The sequence below is a fragment of the Neoarius graeffei genome, chromosome 4 (assembly GCF_027579695.1).
Source record: "Neoarius graeffei isolate fNeoGra1 chromosome 4, fNeoGra1.pri, whole genome shotgun sequence".
Lineage (NCBI taxonomy): Eukaryota > Metazoa > Chordata > Actinopteri > Siluriformes > Ariidae > Neoarius > Neoarius graeffei.
In genome coordinates, this window is record NC_083572.1 from 22,738,128 (window position 1) to 22,763,713 (window position 25,586).

The 25,586-nt window shown below is 42.2% G+C and overlaps 1 protein-coding gene across 1 annotated transcript in view; it reads right to left on the reverse strand.

Moving 5' to 3' along the window:
• Positions 1-781: 781 nt before the first annotated feature.
• Positions 782-25,586, reverse strand: part of slc19a2 (solute carrier family 19 member 2) — a 66,761-nt gene continuing 41,956 nt past the window's right edge. Inside the window, exon 6 of the mRNA XM_060919034.1 lies at positions 782-5,867. Coding sequence (XP_060775017.1) covers positions 5,688-5,867 — 180 coding nt within the window. The 3' untranslated portion in view covers positions 782-5,687. The remainder of the gene's footprint in view (positions 5,868-25,586) is intronic.

The window sequence follows — 25,586 nt, forward strand, 5'->3', positions numbered from 1 at the left end:
AACAGCTGGATAAAGCATTGGAGTTGTGTAGATCCAGTCTGTTCTCCCAGTTTGCACAGGCAAAGCTGACAACTCTCATGTGATGACTACCTAAATAGAACTAGTAACTCTACCTTGTGCTTAATTTAATCTCAGCCTGTATAAATCTCTAACTGTGCCATGATAAAATCATTTTGCACCAAGACTGCTATGCAACCAAGAAAACTGAAACCAAAAAGAAGTTGTGTAACCTACCAACACATTTTGCATCGAGTTAGTAATAAGAGGTTGAAAATGCTGAATGATTACTACAAAGCGAACAGATGTCTGAGAAATCATTTTAAGTACTAAAGTAGTGAAATAAAGCAAACCAGTATTGCAGCACACCAGAGTTCATTATTTGGCAACTGATACTAGGTAACTCTTCGAGCAGAGTAATGCGATCAGTACGATACCTGCAGTTTCTGAGAGCACAGACATAGATGAAAATATGTTCTCTAGACTCAAACCAAATGACCTAATTTCTTAATTACCTCAAACAAAAACAGCACAAGAGTCTCTTTAATTAAAACAAACAAACCAACCCTTCAGTCATACTAGAATATGATACAGGAATAATAATAATAATAATAATAATAATTAAAAAAAAAGATGGTTTCAGAAACTATTCTAGAGGCACTTCAGAAACACTACTACACAGCAGGGGAATTCAACTAAAATACAACACTGTGCAAAAGTCTTAAGCACCTTATTTCTTTAGTTATGGTTTCTTATTTCTTTTGTTATATATGTTTATTCTATGAATTATGCATTATTAAGCCAAATCAAAAACATTTTATATTTCTAAACATTGCCGCCCCCCCCAAAAAAAGTTACAAAAAATATGCAAATGTGAATAAAGAACATTCAATAAAAAGAAGTAGCATTTTACACAAGAGACCCCCTTTTTTAAAAGGTAGACTGCCCTTCAGATTTTTCAAGTTTAGGTCATAAAAATAATTTTCCCTGACACCCAATTATTTTTGTTTAGTAGACCGAAAGCTACTGAATTCAAAATCAGAGACTTCCAATTTTATTAGGTTTTTAAAAAATTTTTTTAAATGGAACAATTAATTAAATTTAGGGCCATGTGGCCCTAAATTCTCTGCTATTTTTCCTGCTTCACCATGACCCAGTTCAAGATACTACATCATGCATCACGTGGTGGGTTTTCCCTGTTCGCGCAAGACATTGTGGAATACAAATTTGAAACAGGAGACAAAAATGGAGGACGTGAATGAAACGTGAAAGACTTACTACAGTAATGGAAAACGAGAAGAAAAGATGTTATGCTGTGAAGGAAAGGAAATCCAGGACCAAACTAATAGATATTGGCGGTCAGTGAGCACCTCAGTGTGATCAGTTGATTGTTTAGTGACACAATGGTACGATTGTCAGTGCACGGTCAAGGTAAACCTGTAGATGGCTGTGGATGCCAGCTGCCGTAAAACCCAAAAGATGATAAACCTGCGCATGTGCACACCGGACTTCCTCTGTCTGCTTGCCTGTGCGAAGCAAGCGATTTCATGCACATTATTTGCTAGGGAATCCCCTCAAATTACATAACTTTCCAGCCACAGAATGGCCTGGGTTTTTTTTTTAAGATATTACAGAAATAAACATCTCACAATGACTAAATTTCACCGATTTTATGAAATCAAAAGGCCATATAGCTTTCAGGAAAAAAAAATAAAACCCCACATGATGAAGCCTGCTGAGTTTTGCATGCAAATAATAAAAGAAGAAAGTTGGACAAAGTCTCCAGCAAAGTCTCAGTAAAACTTACCAGCTCTGTTTCTTAGAAAACTGCACAAACTCAGACTACCAAGTTGTTGTTTTTTTTCTTTCCTCCCCTCCCTTAAGCAAAGGCTTGCCACACCAACTACTGTCTTTGGTCAGTTTACTAATATGTAGGGGAGAGCAGGGAGATTTGGAACAAGTTTTCAGCTTTTGCAAATTGTGGGAAATTCTTTGCAGGTAGTATCACATTCATATTGCATTAGAGAGTATTTACTCGACCCTCTTACTACAACATGAGTTTCTGAACTTGTCACATATACTGGCTTCACTTTTTTGGTCATTATTTTTTGCAGGGGGACATGAGACATTGAGGGGAGATATGGGACATTATGTTGAGAGACTTGGGACATAGTTGGGAGACATGGAACAAAAATAAAATACCTAGGCCTACACGTTTAATTTTATTTCTTATCAGAACTTGTAACATATGAAATGTATGAACCCACAATGCTTGTACAGCTGTAGAAAAATGTCAGTTTACTCAAACCTGACTAGACAAAACATTTAATTCCTTCTTGAGAATGGAACCAAGTTTAATCATGCAAGTACACTCCCACATTTTGAACAATTTTATAGTTATAAACTACAAGAAAAAAAATTGTAACATGAACTCTCCCCGTCTGGCCATTTTGGAGGGGGAACCCATCTTAACCCCCCCCCCCCCCCCCCGAATTTAATGTTAAGAAACTCCAGGCTACATACTTTAATTCATAACAAATCCCGAATTCACCAGCGTACACCATAGAATGGAGGTGGACTGTGAAGTACAAAATACAAGTTTTGTTTGACAAAAATATTTAACTGCACAGACCTTACTGCATAATCCGGCTTCATAGCTCCAAAGGAAGTAGGTTACTCTATGGGAGAACATCTAACTTCTGATGTAATCTAAAACCTGATTGGTTGAAATTAATTAATTGGAATACAAACTGTCCCCAGTTTCCCGGCTCTCACCTACTGCTCTTTATAGCAGTTTTTAAGTAGAAACTTTTAATTTCATTATGTATGAAGGCATCTTTGCTTTACTGAATTTCTTTGCATGTACCTTTGCAAGACTTTTGGACAGTACTATATGTGAAGGTTGTTTCATGAAATTCCTTCTTTACAAAAGGTCTGGATAAGCAGCTAAAATGACTGAATAACATCAGATTACCTTCTGATGCTTCACCATTAGTTAATTCATGGCTACATACAGGGTGATTCAGCTCTTACTGGCAACCTTTTTCTTTTCCTAACACTACTGCTAAAGGTTTTTTTTTTTTGGTGAAATGGTGACCAGATTGAGTTTGGAGTATAAAACCAAGGTTGCAGTATGGCTGGAGGTCCTTCAGTTTTTCACAATAAACAGTGTTAGTGTTGTATCGCCATACAAGTGCTAATATTTTTTAATCCTCCTGTATAAGATAATCTGAATGTGTGGAGTTTCACAATGGTGCTTCTGTTATCACTTGCACCACAGGATTTGAAGATAGGAGTTATGTCATTTTTAAGCTTGAAGTGGTTCTGCCCATTCATAATGAAACTTAATTTTCCTTTTTTTAAGCACAGGCCATGTTGTCACTTATCAGTCCAGAGAGGTTAAATGAATGAAAAAAAAATATCTATGAAAACTCCGGGTGGGATGGTGGTGTAGTGGTTAGCGCTGTCGCCTCACAGCAAGAAAGTCAGGGTTCGAGCCCCGTGGCCGGCGAGGGCCTTTCTGTGTGGAGTTTGCATGTTGTCTGCGTGGGTTTCCTCTGGGTGCTCCGGTTTCCCCCAAAGACATGCAGGTTAAGTTAACTGGCGACTCTAAATTGATCGTAGGTGTGAATGGTTGTCTGTGTCTATGGTGGGGTTTACATTAGACCGTATCAGCGGATCATCAGATTAACGTTTTTAAAACGATTAGTGTGCACACAGCAACACCAATACACGATTCGCCTGCACACAGCAACACCAATACATGGATACGCTCGGCTCCGCTGGCATCCTGCGCTCCAAATCACTCCGCCCTGAACAGCGAGTGCCCTCTGGAGGGTGCGCACTCCGGCCCTGCGCAGCTCACAGAGCGCGCGAGTGTAGTGCACAATCAGTGATTCGGGACTGAGCCGCTGTGTGTGTGATCCCAGCGCATATCACTTACCACTTGCAAGTGGAAGGATGGCAAGCCTAAAGACAATCATAACTACACAATGATCAGTATTTGCAGTATTTTCATACTTTTATACTCTTTAATGAAAGGTGATACAAGGCGGAAGTCCGCGCCGTTTTTCAGCAGTCGCGTCACATGACCAACGCCAGCGAATCAGGAAGGTGGATGTCACAGTGACGTTGTCCAATGACGACGCCAGCTAGAGCTCAGCACAGCGTATCCGCGTATTCTCAATGTTTACACAGCACCGGAGCTGACACGATCTGGATTGAATACGTGGACCCTGGCGGATTCCCGTTTCCCGGCGTTTCCAGGCGGTTTAATGTAAACGGACAGTGCATCCGCAAAGAAAACGAGACAGATACGGTCTAATGTAAACTTGGCCTATGTGTCAGCCCTGTGATGACCTGACGATTTGTCCAGGGTGTACCCCGCCTTTCACCCGTAGTCAGCTGGGATAGGCTCCAGCTTGCCTGCGACCCTGTAGAACAGGATAAAGCGGCTAGAGATAATGAGATGAGATGGAAACTCCCTCATATCGCTATACTGGTAGTCTGTGCTTTGATGAGCTGTCTTCAGCTAAATATTTTATATAAATGCTTGTGATTGGATGAGGGAGGACACCCCCCCAAAACACCCCACAACAAACCACTGAAGGCCTCTGCATGCTCTTGCGACAAGGCTTTCGCAGATAGCTTTTCGCAGACAGTTGTAATTTATCGTTGAGCGGGGAGTAATAGGCGTGCGCGATGTTATTCACCGGCACAACGCAAGGGGGCGCGAAGTCGCTAGGAGTAGTTGGTGGGTGTGGTTAGTGGAGTGTTTATCCTCCGGTCACTTATAATGACTAGAACTTTTTTTTTTTTATAATGACTAGAACTGGAGTCGTATAGATGTACGTACTTCCTCAATCAACCGCTCTTCATGCTGCTCCATCTTCGCTCGTGTTTTTAAAAATGCCGGTCGTGAAAACAAACCAAACCAGGAAAGTAGGGAAGCGGAAGTGCGTGTACAGCGGATGTAGAGTGAACCAATCAGAGCCCTCTTGTCTGCGACGCTGTCTGCGAGGCTTCTGCGGTGGTCACAATTTTTGGGAGGTGCGCGCAGAGTGTCTGCGAAAGTGGGGGGGCTACGCAGACACTGTATGCGACGCTATCTGCGAGGACTGGGTTGTCAGCATAAATTGGCCTTGAGGCTCTGGTACACAAGCTGAGATGGATCATGTTTAGACATCTGGAGCTATTGAACTATGGTAACTTTTATACAGTAAAAGCTCTGCTACAGTATTTTTGCAGTTGGGTCTGTTCAATACTTCACTGGGTCCAAATCCAGACCCCAGTTTGGCAACCTCTACACAGCATTAAATGTACCTACAGTAGTGTGCATAAAGAAGATAATGTATATTCATGTAACATGTATATTCATATACATGTATAATACGTATATATTCATGGTATAGTTTTCTGGTCCCATTTCTTTGTGGTTTTGTTCTTTCGCTCTTTCAACTACAACCAATAACCATACAGGTGTTTGCCTTTTTATTGCTGTGAAACTACACACAGCACCAAGTTCTGTTCCATACTCAATGGAAACTAAATGGAAGCGTCTAGTTCTGGGTTAGAGCACACACTCAGCAGACAATAATAATAATAATAATAATAATAATAATAATAATAAATACATACATACATAAATCACTTTAATAAATAACAGTGTGAATGAAAAGTGCTCAAAATACTTAAATGATACAGCTCTTTTTGGGGATGGGAGTCTCTCCACCAGATGAGTCGGTTTCATTCTCTGCACTCTCAGTTTGTACTCCAGCAGCATCAGCACTCCTGTGTGTAGCCACTTTATGTAACCCAGCTATGAGGAAGATCACTGCGATTGCAGCAAAGTAACAACCATAGATCAGGAACTGCAGAAGGAACAAGGAACGTTAGCTATGTACAGGATGTTCATGTCACAATTATTACAGATTCACCTAATTTTTAGATTCCATAATCATGTGTAGCATGGGAAAACATTCACATGGTCAAAATCTGAATATATACACTATTTTATACTGTATACTGTTTTTTTTCCTGGTTTTAGAATTTCACCCACTCTTCCTTGCAGAACACTAAAGTCAGATATTCCATGGCCAACTTGCAGAATGTTTAAGATCAACCCACAAATCGTCAGTGATGTTCGTCATGGGACTATGAAAGCCATTCCAAAAAGTTTCATCCTGCATTTTTTCCTTTTTAAGTAGTTCACGGTGGATATAGAATAGAGTTTATTGCCATTTGCACAAATACACTGCAGTACAGGTACATTGGAATTCTTGAGCATTTTCCACGAGTCAGCTTCATAGACATTTAAAAAAATTTATACATTTTACACACACACACGTTTCTGATTCTGTCCTGTTGTAGAAACTAGTCTCTTTTCAGCATCAGTTTCTTGACTGACTGCATCACGTTTTCTTCCAGAATTTTCTGATATGTACTGGAATTCATTCTTCCATCTACTTGTGCAAGGTGCTCTGTGCCACTGGTTGTCACACAATCCTAAAATGTAATAGATCCAACCCCATGATTAATAATTGTAGAGTGTTCTTTTCACCAAATACTTTTGGTGACTTCGGCCACAGGGTTCAACTTTTACTTCATCAGACCACAGCACATTTTCAAAATGCCTCTGACTTAACTAGATATTTTGTATACATTAGATGTTTACTTTTGTAATGAGATCACAAGTGGGGGGGGAGAAAAGAAGGGAAAAAAGCTGTACTTTGGCAAGAGCTCGTAAAAGATTTTCATTTCTATCAATGTACTTCTGGATCAGTTCAGCAAACTTGCAACGAGTGTGTCCTCTTGCGCCAAGTATTCTCTTCAGATTTCTCTCACCTCATATGAAAACTGTACCTACTGCCAAGCACCAGTTTAATGTATTTATATCTGAGCCCAATCTCAAAATAAAATTCGATTAAGTTATGGGAGCGCTTGCACAGTTTTTTTTTTTTTAAATTTAGGTCAATATACTTTAGAGTCAGTTCGGCAACACGGAAACAGGGTTGTAGTAGAGGCTAAACACATGTAAACACCATTCACTACCTCCTATATTTCTGAAATGGATTGCATGCACCTCTAAAGAGATTATGCAACTTTAAAACTTGCTAGCATTAATTTTCTATTGTTTTGCCAGCACAAGCCGCAGTAAAAAAAAAAAAAAAAAAAAAACACATCCACAAAATGGATTTAATTTCTTTACATTTGAGGCCAATCTCAAAATTCTATTAACCTCTCCCATTGCCGTGTGCACTTCACTGTTGTGGTTTCAATGTTGCCAAACTGACACAGAAGTACATTGCCCTAAACGGAAATGTTTTGTGGGATCTCGCAAAGTACATCTCCCCTCCATGTGCCTTCTGGGGCACCATATGATTTCCTTTTGATGACTCTCTCATGCAGATCATGTTTCTGTAAGAAAACACTGCACAGAACAAGTGTATCACCATGCCTGTGTCAGCTTAACCTTCCTGCATGTCCTTGCTGTCATTTGGAGCTTTTGCTTTGCCTTTCTGACCATTCCTAATGGCAATTCTTGAACTGAGTAACAAATCCTAACAAGTCAATTAGGGCCTAACAATTTAATTTGAGACTTCACAAATGGAAAAGTATCCAAAATTTCACACATACCAAAATTACTATATCTATATTTAAGTTTAATCAAATGTAAACTGCGTACCAACATTTACAGAAAACGTTTCTACAGAGGTTGTCTTTACATATCAAAAGCCAACAAAAAAAATCCACTACATGGCCAAAAAGTATATGGCCACAAAGCTGGAGGCAATTGTCTAGAATGTCTTTATGTGCTATAGAATTATGATTTCACTTCACTGGAACTAAGAGGGCCAAATCTATTCCAGCATGACAATGTCCCTGTGCACAAAGCAAGATTCTCAGTACAGTCACCAGTTTCTGTTGAACATCGACAGAACAAGTGAAAACAATTTGATTGCAGCACAAGAGCAGAAACTTCTGAGCCTCTGCCTACTCCGCCAGATCACAATATGGCTGACCTCAAGTACTGTTTCCTACCGGGAGAGGAGGTGCCACAGGCAGTGCAAGAGGAAGCAGAAAAAGGGAGAGTGCAGAGGTATACAGGCTACACTAGAGGCTAATCCGAACAGACCGACAATACCATTGGTCCTACTCACCAATGTTCAATCCATAAACAATAAGATGAACCATATATGCCTTCTGAGAGCCACCCAGTGCGACATGAGAGACTGCTGCATTTTCATGGAAACATGGCTAAATAACATCCCTGACTGCCATACAGCTAGACCAGCTAATGTGCCACAGAGCCTGGGGTACAGGAGGCAAGACCCATGGCAGCGGTGTGTGTGTCCACATCAGTGATGCTTGTTGTTGAGACACTATGGTGGTTTCTAAACACTGTTCAGCTCTGGTGGAGTTTATGCTCAAGTGCTAGCCTTTTTATCTGCTGAGGGAATTTACAGCTATTCTGCTAGTAACTCCACCCAGCCCTAGTAACAGCAACAGAGAGGCGGCACTCCATGAATTGTACCAGGCTATCAGCAAGCTACAGGCAACGCACCCAGATAGATTTCTTATTCTTACTGGGGAATTTAACCATACCAACCCAGAGACTGTTTTACCCAAGCTACACAAACACAATTTCCCTACAAGAGAAGATAACACACTGTACCTTGTTTTCACTCACAACAAAGGAGCATACCTTGGACTCTCTGACCATATCACAGTTACTGCAACCCACCACCACAGGCCTGTGATAATGACATCTTTCTGCTAAACTAACTGAACAGCTTCTTTGCACCTTTTGAAGCACTAAACATGCCTGCAAAGAAGACAGCACCCCAACAACCAGGTTCTGATTTTTTGCCCCTCAGCTAGCATGAACAAAGTGCTCAGCAAAATCAACATTCACAAGGCATCAGTTTCAGACAAACAATCCCTGGTCAGGTGCTGTAAAGGTATGCAGAGGAGCTGAAGGATGTTCTCACAGACATTTTTACCACCTCCTTGAGTCAGGCAGTTGTCCCGAGATGTTTCAAAACCACCACTTGTACCAAAGTCATCATCTCCATCCTCTGTAACTGGTTGCTGGACTTTCTCTCAGAGGCCTCGTTGCACACCCCACAATCACAAAGTGCTTTGAAAGGCTAGTCATGCAACATATAAAATCCATTCTTCCTCCCACACCCAACCCTTTTCAGTTTGCATATGGGACCAATTGGTCCACTGATGATGCAATCTCCTCTACTGTCCATGTTGCCTTCACCCATCTGGACAAAAAAGACCCACATGTGAGAATGCTATTCATAAACTTTAGTTCAGCATTTAATACCATCATCCCTCAACAGCTGATAGGGAAACTGGATCTGCTGGGCCTGAACGCCTCACTCTGTAACTGGTTGCTGGACTTTCTCTCAGAGACCACAATCAGTAAGGATAGTCAACAAGGCATTGGACACCACACACTTAGCACAGGTCCCCCCCAGGGTGTGTTCAATCCCCTGCTGTTCAGGTTCTTGACCCATGACTGTGTTCTAACATACAGCTCCAACCACTTCAAATTTGCTACTGACAACTGTGGTAGGTCTCATCAACAACGATGAAGCAAATTACAGAAAAGAGGTAAACCAACTGACCACATGATACATAAATAAGCTCTCCCTAAATGTGGAAAAAACAAGAGAACATTGTTATCAACTTCTGGAAGGCCCACACCCAGTACCCGCTGACCATCAGTAGAACTGCTGTGGATTGGGTGAGCAACACCAAAGTTCTGGGAGTGCACATCACAGAGGACATTTCCTGGAAGAACAAAACTTCATCACTGGCCAAGAAAGCCCAGCAGCGCCTTCATTTCCTCCGGAAGCTGAAGAGAGCCAAAGCCCCAATATCCATCATGCACACTGCAAAAAAATGATCTTAGCAAGTGAAAATATCTTGAATAGTTGAAACGATCTAGCATTTGGACTTCACCAATCCACAGGTCAGACAGATTGTGTACAAATGGAGGAAATTCAAGACCATTGTTACCCTCCCCAGGAGTGGTCGACCAACAAAGATCACTCCAAGAGCAAGGCGTGTAATAGTCGGCGAGGTCACAAAGGACCCCAGGGTAACTTCTAAGCAACTGCAGGCATCAGGTCACGTTGGCTAATGTTAACGTTCATGAGTCCACCATCAGGAGAACACTGAACAACAATGGTGTGCATGGCAGGGCTCCAAGGAGAAAGCCACTGCTGCTCGTCTGCAGTTTGCTAAAGATAATGTGGACAAGCCAGAAGGCTATTGGAAAAAATGTTTTGTGGACAGATGAGACCAAAATAGAACTTTTTGGTTTAAATGAGAAGCGTTATGTTTGGAGAAAGGAAAACATTGCATTACAGCATGAGAACCTTATCCCATCTGTGAAACAATTTGGTGGTATCATGGTTTGGGCCTGTTTTGCTGCATCTGGGCCAGAACAGCTTGCCATCATTGATGGAACAATGAATTCTGAATTATACCAGCGAATTCTAAAGGAAAATGTCAGGACATCTATCCATGAACTGAATCTCAAGAGAAGGTGGGTCATGTGGCAAGACAACGACCCTAAGCACACAAGTCATTCTACCAAAGAATGGTTAAAGAAGAATAAAGTTAATGTTTTGGAATAGCCAAGTCAAAGTCCTGGTCTTAATCCAATCAAAATGTTGTGGAAGGACCTGAAGCGAACAGTTCATGTGAGGAAACCCACAAACATTCCAGAGTTGAAGCTGTTCTGTATGGAGGAATGGGCTAAAATTCCTCCAAGTCAGTGTGTAGGACTGATCAACAGTCACCAGAAACGTTTGGTTGCAGTTATTGCTGCACAAGAGGGTCACACCAGATACTGAAAGCAAAAGTTCACATACTTTTGCCATTCACAGATATGTCATATTGGATCATTTTCCTCAATAAATAAATGACCAAGTATATTTTTGTCTCATTTGTTTAACTGGGTTCTCTTTATCTACTTTTAGGACTTGTGTGACGATCTGATGTTTTAGGTCATATTTATGCAGAAATATAGAAAATTCTAAAAGGGTTCACAAACTTTCAAGCACCATGGTAACTTCACTAGTATTAAGTAATTTTCTCCTCAAATTCAGTTTTCAATTTTTTTGCAGTGCAAGCTTTCTACTGTAGTGCCATTGAGAGCATTCTGACCAGCTGCATCACTGTGTGATTTAAGAGCTGCCAATCGTAAGACCGTGCAGTGCATGCAGCTGAGAAGCTCTCTGGTGCCTCACTATCCCCCCTCCTGGACGTCTACAACACCCGCCTAGCCCGCAAAGCCACCAGCATTGTGAGCGACCCCACCCAACCCTCACACACCTTCAGTCCCCTTCTTTCTGATAAAAGGTACTGGAGCCTCCAAGCTAGCTCCACCAGACTGGCTTTATACACTATGCTGTCAGGAAGCTGAATGAACACACACACACACACACACACACACACACACCGTCAAGTTACAGGCCAATCCTGAAACACCAATGATGCTGACCTCTCCTGCTCTTCAGACCTGCCTGATTCATCCTGATGCCCTATGTCTGGCGAGAGTGTCATCACTTTGCTCCTGTGGAGGATTGCCCCATATGGACAGTCGAAAGTTGCACTTAGAAGATGGCTCTGGACACTTAGTTTTGCTATGATGGCTGAGGGCTACAATTGCCATGATAACTTTAGGACTAGGGCAGCAACAGTGGCGTAGTGAGGTGACAGTGCTAACCACAGCAAGGTGGTTCTGGGTTTGAGTCCACTGGCAAACGGAGGCCTCTCTGTGTGGAGTTTGCATGTTCTCTCTGTGTCTGTGTGGGTTTCCTCTGGGTGCTCCAGTTTCCCCCTCACAGTCCAAAGACATGCTGTTAGGTTAATTGGTGGCTCTAAATTGACTGTAGGTGAGAGTGTGAATTGTTGCTTGTCTCCATGCGTCAGCCCTACAATTGATCTGGCGACTTGTCCAGGGTGTACCCAGTCTCTTGCCCAGAGTCAACTGGGATAGGCTCCAGCTTGCCCACGACCCTGCACAGGATAAATGGTTACGGGTAATGGATGGAGGGACGAACTTTAGGACTGCAGTCTTCATGAACAGTCTTGTATGCAAGTCTCCATCAATGAATGGTTAATAACTTCAACAAAATAGACTTCAGGCTAAAACTATGATTTCCCTGGTTATACTTTATGACTATAGAGGACACAGTTTTAGAAGCAAGTGATTTATAAATCATGCTATCGCCCAAATAAGGACGGATTCCATTTTGAGTCTGGTTCCTCTCAAGGTTTCTTCCTAATATGTCATCCAAGGGAGTTTTTCCCTTGCCACAGTCCCCTCAGGCTTGCTCATCAAGGATGAATAAATTTATTCGGGATAAATTACCTTATTTTCTGGACTATAGAGCGCACCTGTATATAAGCCGCATCCGCTCTATTTTTTAAAAAAAATTTAAAGAAAGATATACAAGCCGCACCGGGCTATAAGCCGCAGATATCTATGTTGAAAAATTAGATATTTACTGCATGTACAGACCGATTTTGTACTGTAAATGTACATGTATGTACCTGAACAGATTCTTTCCGAACAGTGCCTTTTAACACGGCAGCAACTTTGCTGATTAAAACGGAACAGAACCAAGAGAAAATAACCGATATTTATTTACCTTCATTTCTCCTGTGTTTGAAACCACAAGTCACTTTAATCATCTTCGCTGGATTTGAAAATAATTACCAGTTAGTAATTTGTCGTGCGTGTTCTATCTGCTAAAGATCTGCTAATTCTTCTTTGCATTGATTTTTCGTCTATCTTATTTTTGATTCTACTTCCGGTTAGACCGCCCCTAGCGGTGGAAGAAAAATCCACAGAATAGCCGCACCTTTGTATAAGCCGCATGGTTCAAAACCTAGGAAAAAAGTAGCGGCTTATAGTCCAGAAAATACGGTAGTTCATATGTTTCGTCTTTATTTTTCTGTAAAATTGCTTTGCAACAATGTTTATTGTTAAAATGTGCTATACAAATAAATTGACTTGAAAGATCCCTAAGGATATGGCTTGCTGATGTTGGAGTGGAACAACTCAAGTACACAGAGCCCTACACCTGGAATGACCTGCACAGAGCCCTACGTCTGGAATGACCTGCAATGCTGACTGTGCACCAGGTCTTGTCAGGCTGATGCTGGACCTTACTAATGCTCTTGTGAGGATAAACCAAAGCCATTCTCCAAAATTTAGTGGGAAAGCCTTCCCAGAAGAATGGAGGCTGTTACAGCAGCAGAAAAAAGAAAGTCCAACAAGCACATCCCAATGCGATGGTCAGGTGTCCACATACTTTTAGCCATAGTGCATTTGATTTAGTCAGGGGTATCCAAACATTTGCATAAGTGTATTTGTGCATTTCAATAACAGGCTTTAGATATCTGCACTATACCATGCTTTGCAATCAGAAAGCTAACTTGTGTTTAGTGTATAGAGAATATCACATGGTTGCACAAAGACATGAAGTTTATCTCTGAGTGGTGAATATATTCATGAGTGAACAAAGCAAAGGAGTGGGAGTCACATGGGGAAGACCTGGGAAATGGCAGCACTTTAGACACGCTCCTGACCCCCGCTGACAATTACTTAGAATCAAGTTTTATCCACTCTCCATAAATTCTGTTGTCACAAATAGTTGATATTGTTACTCAGCCACAAAAACAAATAAAGTAATATAGGTTTGAACTCAACTATGAACCAGACAAAACAAAGCACACAAACTCATCTGAAGACTACAGCCACTATAGAAGCCAACCGTGCTAGCCCAGAAGCATGCCAGACGAACAGTATTGAGAACCTCTTTGCAGAAATTTCAGAAGATTGGCTCCACTCTGAATGGAGTGGTGAACGATGTGTCAACAATTTTAGATTAGATTTTTATTTATTTATTATTTTTTGTTAGATTTAATTATTTATTTTGGTCATTTCAACTTTCAATAACACACACTGTAACATACATATCAGCAAGAAAGACCGAAAAGGATTAGACTGAAGCAAAAGCTTATTGCATCTACCCTTATCACATTTCATAATTTAAAGACTGTCTTTTTCTTTTTTTTATGGCAAAGGAATTAAGGAAAAAAATAAAAGGGAAAAAAACAATAAAATAAAATAGTAACAATAGTACCGGTTACATTTTGTTTGATACAATTTTACAACTTTCAATTCCAAATGAACACCAAAACATACATATTAATTTTGACGTTTCCGTATTCTGTAGCATTACATATCAAGTAAGTGGATCAAGTTTAAATCAAACCATTTTTTTCCAAACATATTTCATATCTCGGTTTTGTATTTACTGATAGTCTTATGTTTGTATGCTTTTTTAAAGCCTTTAAGTGTGTTACACAGTTTAATTTCATTTTCAAGACCATTCCATAAATTAACTCCTGCTATAGATGTACACCTCTGTTTCACATTTATTCTGAACTTTGTTTTAACAAACATATGAGTTTGGAAGATCCTGCAGACAAGGCTTAGTTTTCTGGTAAGAGCCATATACGACTCTCTCCCCTGCCCACAGAATCTAGAACTGTGGTTGGGCAAGGAGGAATGTTGCCCTCTATGTAACACAAGGAGTGCAAGCCTTCACCACATCTTGTCAGGCTGCAAGACCGCACTCTCCCAAGGCCGTTACAGATGGCGGCATGACCAGGTCCTGGGAAAGCTGGTAGAGGTCCTAGAGGGGCAGAGGCAGGAAGCAAGCAGAGGGCACCCTCCACCAGCGGTCCGGTATATCGGGTTTGTTCAAGAAGGGGAGGCAGGTGCAAATGCTGCTCCGCGAGCTCCTCGGAGGCTTCCATGGACATCACCTTTTGCGACCCAGGACTGTAATATGAGAGTCGACCTGGGCAGGAAGCTCCAGTTCCCTGCCGAGATCACTAGCACAAGCCTGCGTCCAGACATCGTGCTGTGGTCCAGCAGCATTAAGATGGTTGTCCTCATTGAGCTGACCATCCCGTGGGAAGCAGGTGTGGAGGCGGCATGGGAGTGGAAGAGGCTTAAATACTCCGACCTTGCAGAAGAGTGCAGGGAGGCGGGATGGAGGACCACTATTTACCCGGTGGAGGTTGGCTGCCGTGGCTTTGTGGGGACATCAGCCATCCATCTCCTGAGGGATTTGGGTGTGTGTGGGGCAGGCCTCCAGAAGGCAATTAAAGACCTGGCAGAAGAGGCAGAGAGGAGTAGCTTCTGGCTGTGGCTAAAGAGGAGGGATATACGCTGGGGCACCACCTAGCTCAAGGGTAGGCTGCAGGGGGGCAACTGGGAGACATCCCGGTCGCTACCCCGCCACCAGGAGATGTTCCGGGTTCAAAGGGGCCAAACGTCAAGGAATGGTGGTACCCGGCTGATGACCCTGCAGCAAGCCAACCTGTAGGCACCAGAGGAGGTGGGTCAGGCAGCAATGCCTTAGCAGGTGAACATCTACCTGTGTGTGTGTGTGTGTGTGTGTGTGTGTGTACACAGTTCCTCTCAATTCATAATGACTCTTTCTGATTTGAAATTAAGTCAGACATAACAGAGCTGAAGACCACAGTAAATGCCATACAGACACAGATGGAAGAGGTGGAAAGTCACATTACTGAGGTAGAGAATAGCAACGCTAACATGGCTAACGAAAACAAGAAACTGGCGCAACGAGTAGAACTGTGGAGCCACGTTGAAGACCAGGACAATCGAAACAGATGAAATAATATCCAACTGATTGGACTGAAAGAAGGAAGCAGGGAGTACATCAAGAAAATGACTGAATGACTGAATGAATGACTACATCAAGAAAATACTGTGAGGCTCTATGGCTACAGGGGGATGAGTACGAGAATGAGAAGAGTCACAGAAGCTGGGGACCACGACCTGATGACAACCAACCGCCCCGCATAATACTGGTGAAGTTTCTGCGTTACACAGCCTGGCAGAAACTGCTGGCAGCAGCGAAAAAAGAGAGGGGAATATGGTGGGAAGACTGCACCCTTTCTTTCTAGGGTAACATGACCAAAGAGCGTGCCGACCAATGTAGACGGTTTTCGCCGATAATGAAAACTTTGTGGGCACACCAGGTGAAACACATGCTAGCATACCCAGCCAACCTAAGATTCACATGGAGGGGGAAAAGATGGAGTTTCAGTGATCCAAAGAGGGCTGAAGATTTTGTTCAGAAGAACATCCAAACTACAGATAATTGAAGAAGGCCTGAATGACATGTAAAGGAGAGGGGAGCTTTATTTTGGAAGGCATGGCAGGGATGGAGTTGTTGAGGTCCTGCCACAACCAGATGGCTGGGGAAGATTAAAGGTAGCAGTCTATAGGACTTACACGGACCGCAGTTAGACTAAGCTAGAGAGGCTCATTACACTATGAACCCATGTTGGGTCTGGTAACGGTGTTGAGTTATTGCTGTCCTTATTTGTTGTTGAAAAGTGTTCTGTTCTGAGACACTGGTTCGTTTTTGTTTTGATTTTCATGTTGGCAGGAATAAGGCATTGACAGGTTGTACCGAGTTAGATACAGTGAAGGCATACAAGTATACATTTCTCAATGATAATGGACAATGGGTTCATTAATATAGTAACATGGAATATTAATGGCTGTAGTACACTAATTAAACGGAAAAAAGTCCTTACTTATCTCAAATCTAAAAAACACAGATATTGCATTCATTCAAGAAACACATTTTAGAAATGAAGAGGAAGCCCTAAAAATGAAACATGACTGGGTTGGAAAGATCTTTCGTAACCCAATATCCAGTAAGAGCTGTGACGTAATAATTCTTGTCAACACGAATCTTACTGTTGTACTTTTAAAATAACTTAAAGATGCTTGTGGACATGTTATATGCGTAGAGGCACTTATTAATGGAGTTAAAGTTGCACTTTAAAAATAAATAAATGGTGTCACACCAGATACTGAAAGCAAAGGTTCACATACTTTTGCCACTCACAGATATGTAATATTGGATCATTTTCCTCAATAAATAAATGACCAAGTATAATATTCTTGTCTCATTTGTTTAACTGGGTTCTCTTTATCTACTTTTAGGACTTGTGTGAAAATCTGATGTTTTAGGTCATATTTATGCTGAAATGTAGACAATTCTAAAGAGTTCACAAACTTTCAAGCACCACTGTACATTATATTAGCAATATAAATGAATCCACGTCATATTATAGGGATTGTGTGTGCCCGTGTGGTTTAATTATTCTTCAAAAGGGCTCTTATTTAGTATTACGACAAAAGTAAGAATTTATCATAACTACCAGGATAAATAGAATAGAATGCCTTTATTGTCACTATACACATGTACAATGAGATTAAAGCATCTCCAATAACAGTGCAAAACAGTGTGGAGAGAGAGAGAGAGAGAGAGAGAGAGAGAGAAAGAAAAAAAAGGGGGGGTAAGGTGCACATCCTGAGGTGTATGTGTTGTGTTACACATTATGGAGTGAGGTATAGCTCACTGCACATTATAAAAGTATTGCGCAGAGAGAGTCACATTATAAAGTATTGCACATTATAAATTATTGCACGAGAGAGTCACATTATAAAATAAAATATTAAACATTATGAAGTATTGCAAGGTAAGGTAAGGTGCACAGACTTGAGGTGTATGTACTGTGTGTAAGGTGCACAGTCCTGAGGTGTATGTGTTGTGTGTAAGGTGCACAGTCCTGAGGTGTATGTCTTGTTTTCGATGAGCAGTAGAAGGTCAGCAGCAGGTTGGAGTTTAGGTTGTACTTCCTGAGGACTCTCAGGAAGTGTAGCCACTGCTGAGCCTTCTTAATGACTGCTGAAATGTTTACTGACCAGGAGATGTCGGCGGAGATGAGGACGCCAAGAAACCGGAAGGTGTGGACCCTCTCCACATACTCGTTGTTGATGTAGAGGGGGGCTAGGTCGGTGCTGTGCTTCCTGAAGTCAACAATGAGCTCTTTGGTTTTCTTGGTGTTCAGAGCGAGGTTATTTTCTGAACACCAGGCTGCCAACTTCAGGACCTCCTCTCTGTAGGCTGTCTCGTCTCCCTTTGTGATGAGTCTGACCACTGTGGTGTCGTCAGCAAACTTGACGATAAGGTTGTTGTTGTTGTTGTGGGTTGGACTACAGTCGTGGGTGTAGAGGCAGTACAGGAGGGGGCTCAACACACAGCCCTGTGGAGAGCCAGTGCTCAACGTGCGGGTGGAGGAGAAGTAGGGGCCAAGTCTCACAGTCTGGGGCCGGTTGGTAAGAAAGTCCTTTATCCAGGCACATGTGAGAGGGGGGAGGCCGAGAGTGTCCAGTTTACTGATAAGGATGTCCGGGATTATTGTGTTGAAAGCAGAACTGTAATCCACAAAGAGTATGCGGACATAGCTCGGTTGCTGCTTCAGGTGGTTCAGTACAGAGTGGAGAGCTATGGCGATGGCATCCTTTGTGGATCTGTTCGCGCAATATGCGAACTGGTAGGGGTCGAAGTCTGGGGGGAGGTGGTCCTTGATGTGCTGAAGAACTAGTCTCTCGAAGCACTTCATGATTACCGGAGTGAGGGCCACAGGACGGTAATCATTCAGGCTGGTGACGGGAGACTTCTTCGGCACCGGGATTATTGTGGCTGATTTTAGGCAGGGCAGGATGACTGCCTGAGCCAGGGAGAGGTTAAAGATCCTGGTGAAGGTAGGGGCGAGCTGGTGGACACACGCTCTGAGCACCTTACCAGGTACTCCATCTGGGCCGGCAGCTTTCTTGGGGTTCACTGCCAGGAGCACCCATCTGACAGCGTGCTCCTGAACAGTGAATGGGGTGATGTACGAACTGTGTGGTGGTGGGGGCAGGGCTGGAGCAGATGAATGCTGCGGAGATGTTTCAAAGCGGGCAAAGAAGCAATTTAGCTCCTCTGCCAGCGGCACACTCCAGTCTCCTGTTGACGCATCACAGTCTCTGAAGTTCGTGATGTCTTGTATGCCCCGCCACACCTCCCGTATGTTGTTACTGGACAGGTGGGACTCTATACGCAGCCTATGGTCCGCCTTGGCTTTTTTAATTTCTCTTTTTAGATCAGCTCGAGCGGCACTGTACAGAGCTCTGTCACCTGGCCTGAAGGCAGCATCGCGAGCCCTGAGGAGTGAGCGGACCTGGCTGGTCATCCAGGGTTTCTGGTTTGGGAAAACCCGGATGTTTTTATCCACCGTCACATTTCCGATACAGAACTTGATAAAGTCCAGTACCGTTCCTGTGAATGTCTCCAGCTCCTGGTGTTCGAATAAGTCCCAATCTGTCCATTTAAAGCAGTCCTGTAGTTTGGAGAGTGCGTTGTCAGGCCAGGTTGTGATAGTCCTTGTGGTGGGCCTGGCTCTGCGTCTGAGGGGGGTGTAGGCTGGGGAGAGCAGGAGGGAAAGATGGTCTGACTGGCCGAGGTGGGGGAGGGGTATGGCTCTGTACGCGTGCTTGATGTTAGAATAAACATTTATCCAGAGTGTTCTCCCCTCTAGTAGAACACTTAACATGTTGGTAAAACTTTGGCAGTACAGTCTTCAAGTTGGCCTTATTAAAGTCTCCTGCAATTATGTGAACACCGTCAGAGTGGGCTCGCTGCTGTTTGTTAATGGTGTTCAGCAGGAGAGAGAGCGCTGTGTTTACACAGGCGTCAGGTGGAATATACACAGCTGTGACAATCACCACAGTTAGCTTTCTTGGTAGAAAAAGCTTACAGACATGTACTCGAGGTCTGGGGAACAGTGTTTATCTATAATTGTTCCATTGTTACACCAGTTATCATGCATGTAAATACAGAGACCCCCTCCTCTGCTCTTACCGGAGTTCTCAGTCCTGTCCCAGCGGAGCAGAGTGTGGCCTGCTAGCTGCAAGCTAGCATCGGGAATTCCCGGATGAAGCCAGGTTTCGGTGATAATTAAAACACAGCAGTCCCGAACATAGCGATTTCCAGCGAGTTGTAATTCCAGATCATCCGTTTTATGCACCAGGGATCTAGCATTGGAGAGATACAGGCTCGGTAGAGGTGGCTTGTGTGGTTGTTTTCTTAGCCTTAGCATAATACCGGACCTGTGGCCCCACTTCTGCTTCCTCTCCCTCCTCCGTCTGCGCCGCCTCCTAGACCTGACAACAATCCACGGAGAGCCCAGCGGTCTCACTATGTCATCTGGGATGTTATGCGTGAAGTGAAAGTTGCTCGAAACAGATATCTGGTGTTGGTCACCGATGGCTAAAAGTGTCTGGCGGGTGTACCGGATGTTCGCAGAACCGATGGTGCACAAACAAGCAAGAAAGAAATATAAAAACAACAACAACAAAAAGAGTACTGAAAAGGAGAGCCGTGAGCCGCTGCAACCACGCGCGCCGCCATCTTGGGAAAAAAAAAATCGTTTGGGCGCAAGTCTTGTTGAGGTCCGGGGTCACCGCGATCAGAGTCGGCAGAGTCGCTGTCCGATTCTGAGGCTGCACGGTCAAACCAGTGAGCCACATTCACAGATTGCATTGCAGTGGCCATAGGTTCATACATATATGGTTTCACCTCTCAATATTCAATTTGGAGACTTCCTACTTCAAAATCGCTATCAGACATTTTACACAAACTCTCACGACCAAAGTCCGTGCATGTGTGCTCGGTTTGCAATTAAACACAGAACTGCTCCCCGTCTGTTTGCCTTGAATGACGTCATGACGACTGTCCCCTGGCAGTAAAAGTGCGCATAAGTGAGATGTAAACAAACTTTCAGAACTTGCGCAAACCAGTATATTTTAACCGTTTTATTCAATTTTAGGGTGCAAATTAGACGCCAGGAAAATTGAATTCACTTTATGGGTCGTTCTTCTAGAAAATAAAGTTGATATTCTACATTCCACCTCCGACCCTTGCCTATGACCTTTAAAGCATTTGTAAGAGGAAACTTCATAGCTTATGGGTTACGGAAGAAAAGAAAAAAAAAAGCAAATAAAAATTACAACTTCTGGAAAAGGAAATAGCCAAGTTGGAGAAACAATTAGCAGATCGAGTTGAGTGTAAATTTAGGAAAATGTGTCAACTAAAATTTTAATTACATGAAATGTATAATTAAAAAAAAAGGGCAGAATATTCACTATTTAGACTCAAAACTAATTTCTATGAAAAGGACAAGAAGACAAATTACTAGCAAGACAACTCAAACATCAAGATGCAAATAAAGTTATTACATCAATTAGAAAAGACAATAAACTGGTCACATCATCCAAAGAGATTAAGACAGTTTATAAAATCTTTTATCAAGATTTGTATACCTCCATGGGTACAAGCAGCTCTGAGGAGCTGAACACTTTTTTCCAGAGGATGAAATGACCAAAACTCTCTCAGGAAGGAAAAGATAGGAATATTTAGACTATCACAGAAGCTGAAGTAAGATCAGTGATCATGTGTATGAAGACTGGGAAGTCACCAGGTATACATGGCTTCTCAGCAGAATATTATGAGAAATATCTAGATATACTATGTCCAGTACTCACAGAAGTTTGCCAAGAAGCATTTCAATATGGGTCACTCCCAGACAGTTTTAATGAGGCTATAATTACATTAATACAATACTAGATAGAACTCGACGCCAACGGCGTCGATGGGGATGCCTGCGCCCGGTAGACTACATGCCTTATTAAGTTGTGATTTGGGGATGGACATTTGACCTCACAGTAATCTTGACCTGGTGAAATTACTTGCATCAGCCTTGGAGATATTGTGTTCACAAGGTTTTCGGACAGACACTTGACCTCACAGTGATCTTGACCTTAGACCATTTGATCTCAAAATCCAATCAGTTTATCTTTGTCCCCAAATGTACAAATGGTGAAAGTTTGGTGAAATTCCTTTCATCTGCCTTGGAGATATTGTGTTCACAAGGTTTTCGGACAGACATTTGACCTCACAGTGACCTTGACCTTAGACCTTTTGATCTCAAAATCTAATCAGTTCATGTTTGTCCCAAAGCGCACAAATGGTGAAAGTCTGGTGAAATTCCTTTCATTAGCCTTTGAGATATCACGTTCACAAGGTTTCGGGACGGACGGACGGACGGACAGACGGACAACCCGAAAACATAATGCCTCCTGCACCGTACAGTGGCAGAGGCATAATAAAAGACAAGACTCTAACAGACCCAGCCAATTACAGACCTATAAGCTTAATAAATGTTGACCGTAAAATACTTTCCAAGATACTAGCCCTGAGGCTAGATAAGGTTTTACCACAAGTCATCCACAGAGATCAGGTAGGGTTTATAAAAGGCAATAACATGTTGAGCGATAACATGAGGTTACTGCACCTAATATGGATGAACAGAACAAACCCATACCCTGTATTAGCTAAATCACTTGATACCCAAAAAGCTTTTGACAGGGTGCAGTGGATCTTTTCATTTGCCACACTGTCGAAATTTGGGTTTGGTGATGGTTTTTGCAGATGGATAGGACTTCTATATTCATCCCCTAAAGCTGCAGTTTTTACTAATGGGATAATGTCCCAGTTCTTTAACATATCCAGATCAACTCAACAAGGTTGCAGCCTCAGTCCACTCTTGTTTACAATCTTCCTTGAGCCATTAGCCACATTGATCAGAGAAGAGCCAAGAATTAAAGGAGTTATTGGAGGTGGTAGAGAGCATAAACTGTTTCTTTATGCTGATGACATTTTGGTGTTGAATTGGGATTCAACCAACTCTATACCAGTGTTGTGAGAAGTTATTGAATCGTATTCCAAAGTATCAGGTTACTGTGTTAATTGGCATAAATCAGAAGCTATGCCGGCGTCTCAAAATTGTTCCCCTAACTTCTGTCCATAAATTTAAATGGTTTCCAAAAGGTATGAAATATTTAGGGATAGAATTGAACCCAGAGATAGGAGAAATAATTGACACTAATACAGAAACATTATCAAACAAAATTAAAGGTAATTTGTATAACTGGAGCAGATTATGCTTGACTTTATGGGGGAAGGTAAACATAATTAAGATGATAACAGCCCCACAAAAGTTATTTAACAGGAATGATACCCATATCCATCCCACAACAATTATTGCTAAGATTATAAAATGACAAAACTCTTTGGGATGGGAGAAAACCTAGAATACACACAGACAAACTTTGTCAGGCTAAAAAGAGAGGAGGATTAGTGTTGCCAAACATAAAACATTATAGTTTTTCTTTTGAGATGGCAAAGCTCACTAGACACTGGGCTGGAACAAACAAGGATCTGGACTGGATCCTGATTAACAGGAACTTATATCTCCTTTTAAACCTATTGAAGCTCTTTCACAGATATTAGAAAAAGAAGAAAAACAATAATGGGAAGAACCTACTGTTTTAGCCAGACTAAAACAGTCTGGTAAGAAGTACATAAAATATGCAAGATCTCCCATAATATTCAAAAATGTGCCTCTATATGGCACAATCCTAAAATAACCATAGGCAGACAGACAATATATTGGGCTCAATGGATAAAAAAAAGGTATTAAAATAGTAAATGATCGATTCAAAGAGGGTAAATTCCTTTCTTATGGCAGAATTAGTGAAAATTTTAATTTAGAACAGGGGTCACCAAACTTTTTTCTCTGGGGGCCACATTGTCGTTCCTGACTGTGATGGGGGGCCGGGGTCGGGTCAGCTATATAACATAATTGTATGACCCAGACAAATATGACCACCAGCAGGCCTCATTGTGTAGTAGAGATTACTAACCTGGCACAGCCATCCCCACTACTCTATCCACACTTGATTCCTGGCACATATTTGTTTATCTTCACTAGTGGTTTGCAAAAGTAGTAATCGAGTCTTCACGCTTTGTTTTAATTTGAAATACCACAGATATTCCATTTATTTATTTTCTAATAAAAATAACATCAAAGCTGTCAAGGTAAGAAACATCTGCCTAGTTGAGGTGATTGACACTGGCAAAGGTGAGTGGAAAATTATAAATTGTAGGTAGGCCTGTTGATATTAATAATATTAATAATAATTGTGTGCAGCACTTAATAAAGGTCAAATAAATAGGCCTATAAAATAAATACATTTAAAAAAAACAGTGAAATTATAATAATATATGAGCAATAGATCAATAGATCACAGCAATTGTGCTGTGTCCTGCACGTCATTGCTCTCATCCATGGCCAAAGCAAAAAACTCAAATTCTGACGCTTTCTTATTCAGCTGGTCATACACGTTGTCCCCCAAATCTTCGGTTCGCCTGGTCATAGTAGGTGTGGAGAGACTCACCGCGTTGAGCGCATCCTTCTTATCGGGACACACCTCCTCGGCCACAGCAAGCATACATACTTTAACAAAGTCCCCATCAGTAAACGGCTTTCCATGGGTAGCTAGTAGGTGAGCTACCTTATAGCTAGCTCGGACAGCAGCCTGGTTGATCTGGGTTTGGCGAAGGAATACATTCTGTTGTGCAGCCAGTCCGCATTTCATCCTCCGAATCCTGTCTTCTCTTGTTTGCCCTCGCAAACTAGCATACTCTTTGTGTCGGGTTTCGTAGTGACGACACAGATTATATTCTTTGAAAACCGACACACTTTCTTTACATACAAGACAAACTGCACAGTCCTTACACTGAACGAAAAAAATAAAAGGTGGTCCACTGTTCTTTAAAAACTCTGCACGCTCTGTCAGCTTTTCGCTTACCGCTAGCCATTTTGCTGTCCTGAACACTGACAGTTCTCTGCGCGTGCGCTGCCTGTCACTGCTTGATCGCGAGCATATGACGAAAATTCGGAAAATATGAATAGTTCATTTTATAACTAAATATCAATTTTAATTGATAAAATCAACAAAATACAAGATGCAGACATGTTATTATTTGCCAAAAAGCAATTTAAAAAAATAGGCCATGACCACTTTTGGGGATTGCCTCACAGGGCCGGTTCAAGTGGTGGGGGGCAGAAGGGCTGGGGGGCCGGTCAAAGGGGGGTGGCGGGCCGGAGTCGGCCCGCGGGCCGTAGTTTGATGACCCCTGATTTAGAAGGTCGAAGCCACTTTTGGAAATACTTACAGATTAGACACTGTGTAAACGGCAAAGTTATTTTTCATCAAGATAAAAATGTAGTAGAGTATTACACAGAGTTGCCAACAACATTTTACATGGCATCTAAGTAGTATGATACATGTCCATGGACAAGTAATAATGGTTGTGGTAATCTGAGGATGATATGGGGAAAAAGAACTGTCTTGTGCATTGGAAGAAAAGACATGGGAAGGGAACCTTTCCAACACTGAGGAATAGATCAGAGAAGCAAGAAGCAAAATTTATTCAGTATAAAATACATAGATCCCAGCTGGGATAGGCTCCAGCTTGCCTGCGACCCTGTAGAACAGGATAAAGTGGCTAGAGATAATGAATGAATGAAAATACATAGATGCTATTATAATATGCTATCCTCCACCTTAATGTGGTGGAGGACTTCGTGTGCCTCAGGGATTCTAGGAGCTATGTTGTCGCAGGCATTTGCCCCTGGTAGGGTCTCCCAAGGTAAACAGGTCCTAGATGAGAGGTCAGACAAAGAGCGGTTCAGAATGACCCTTATGAGAG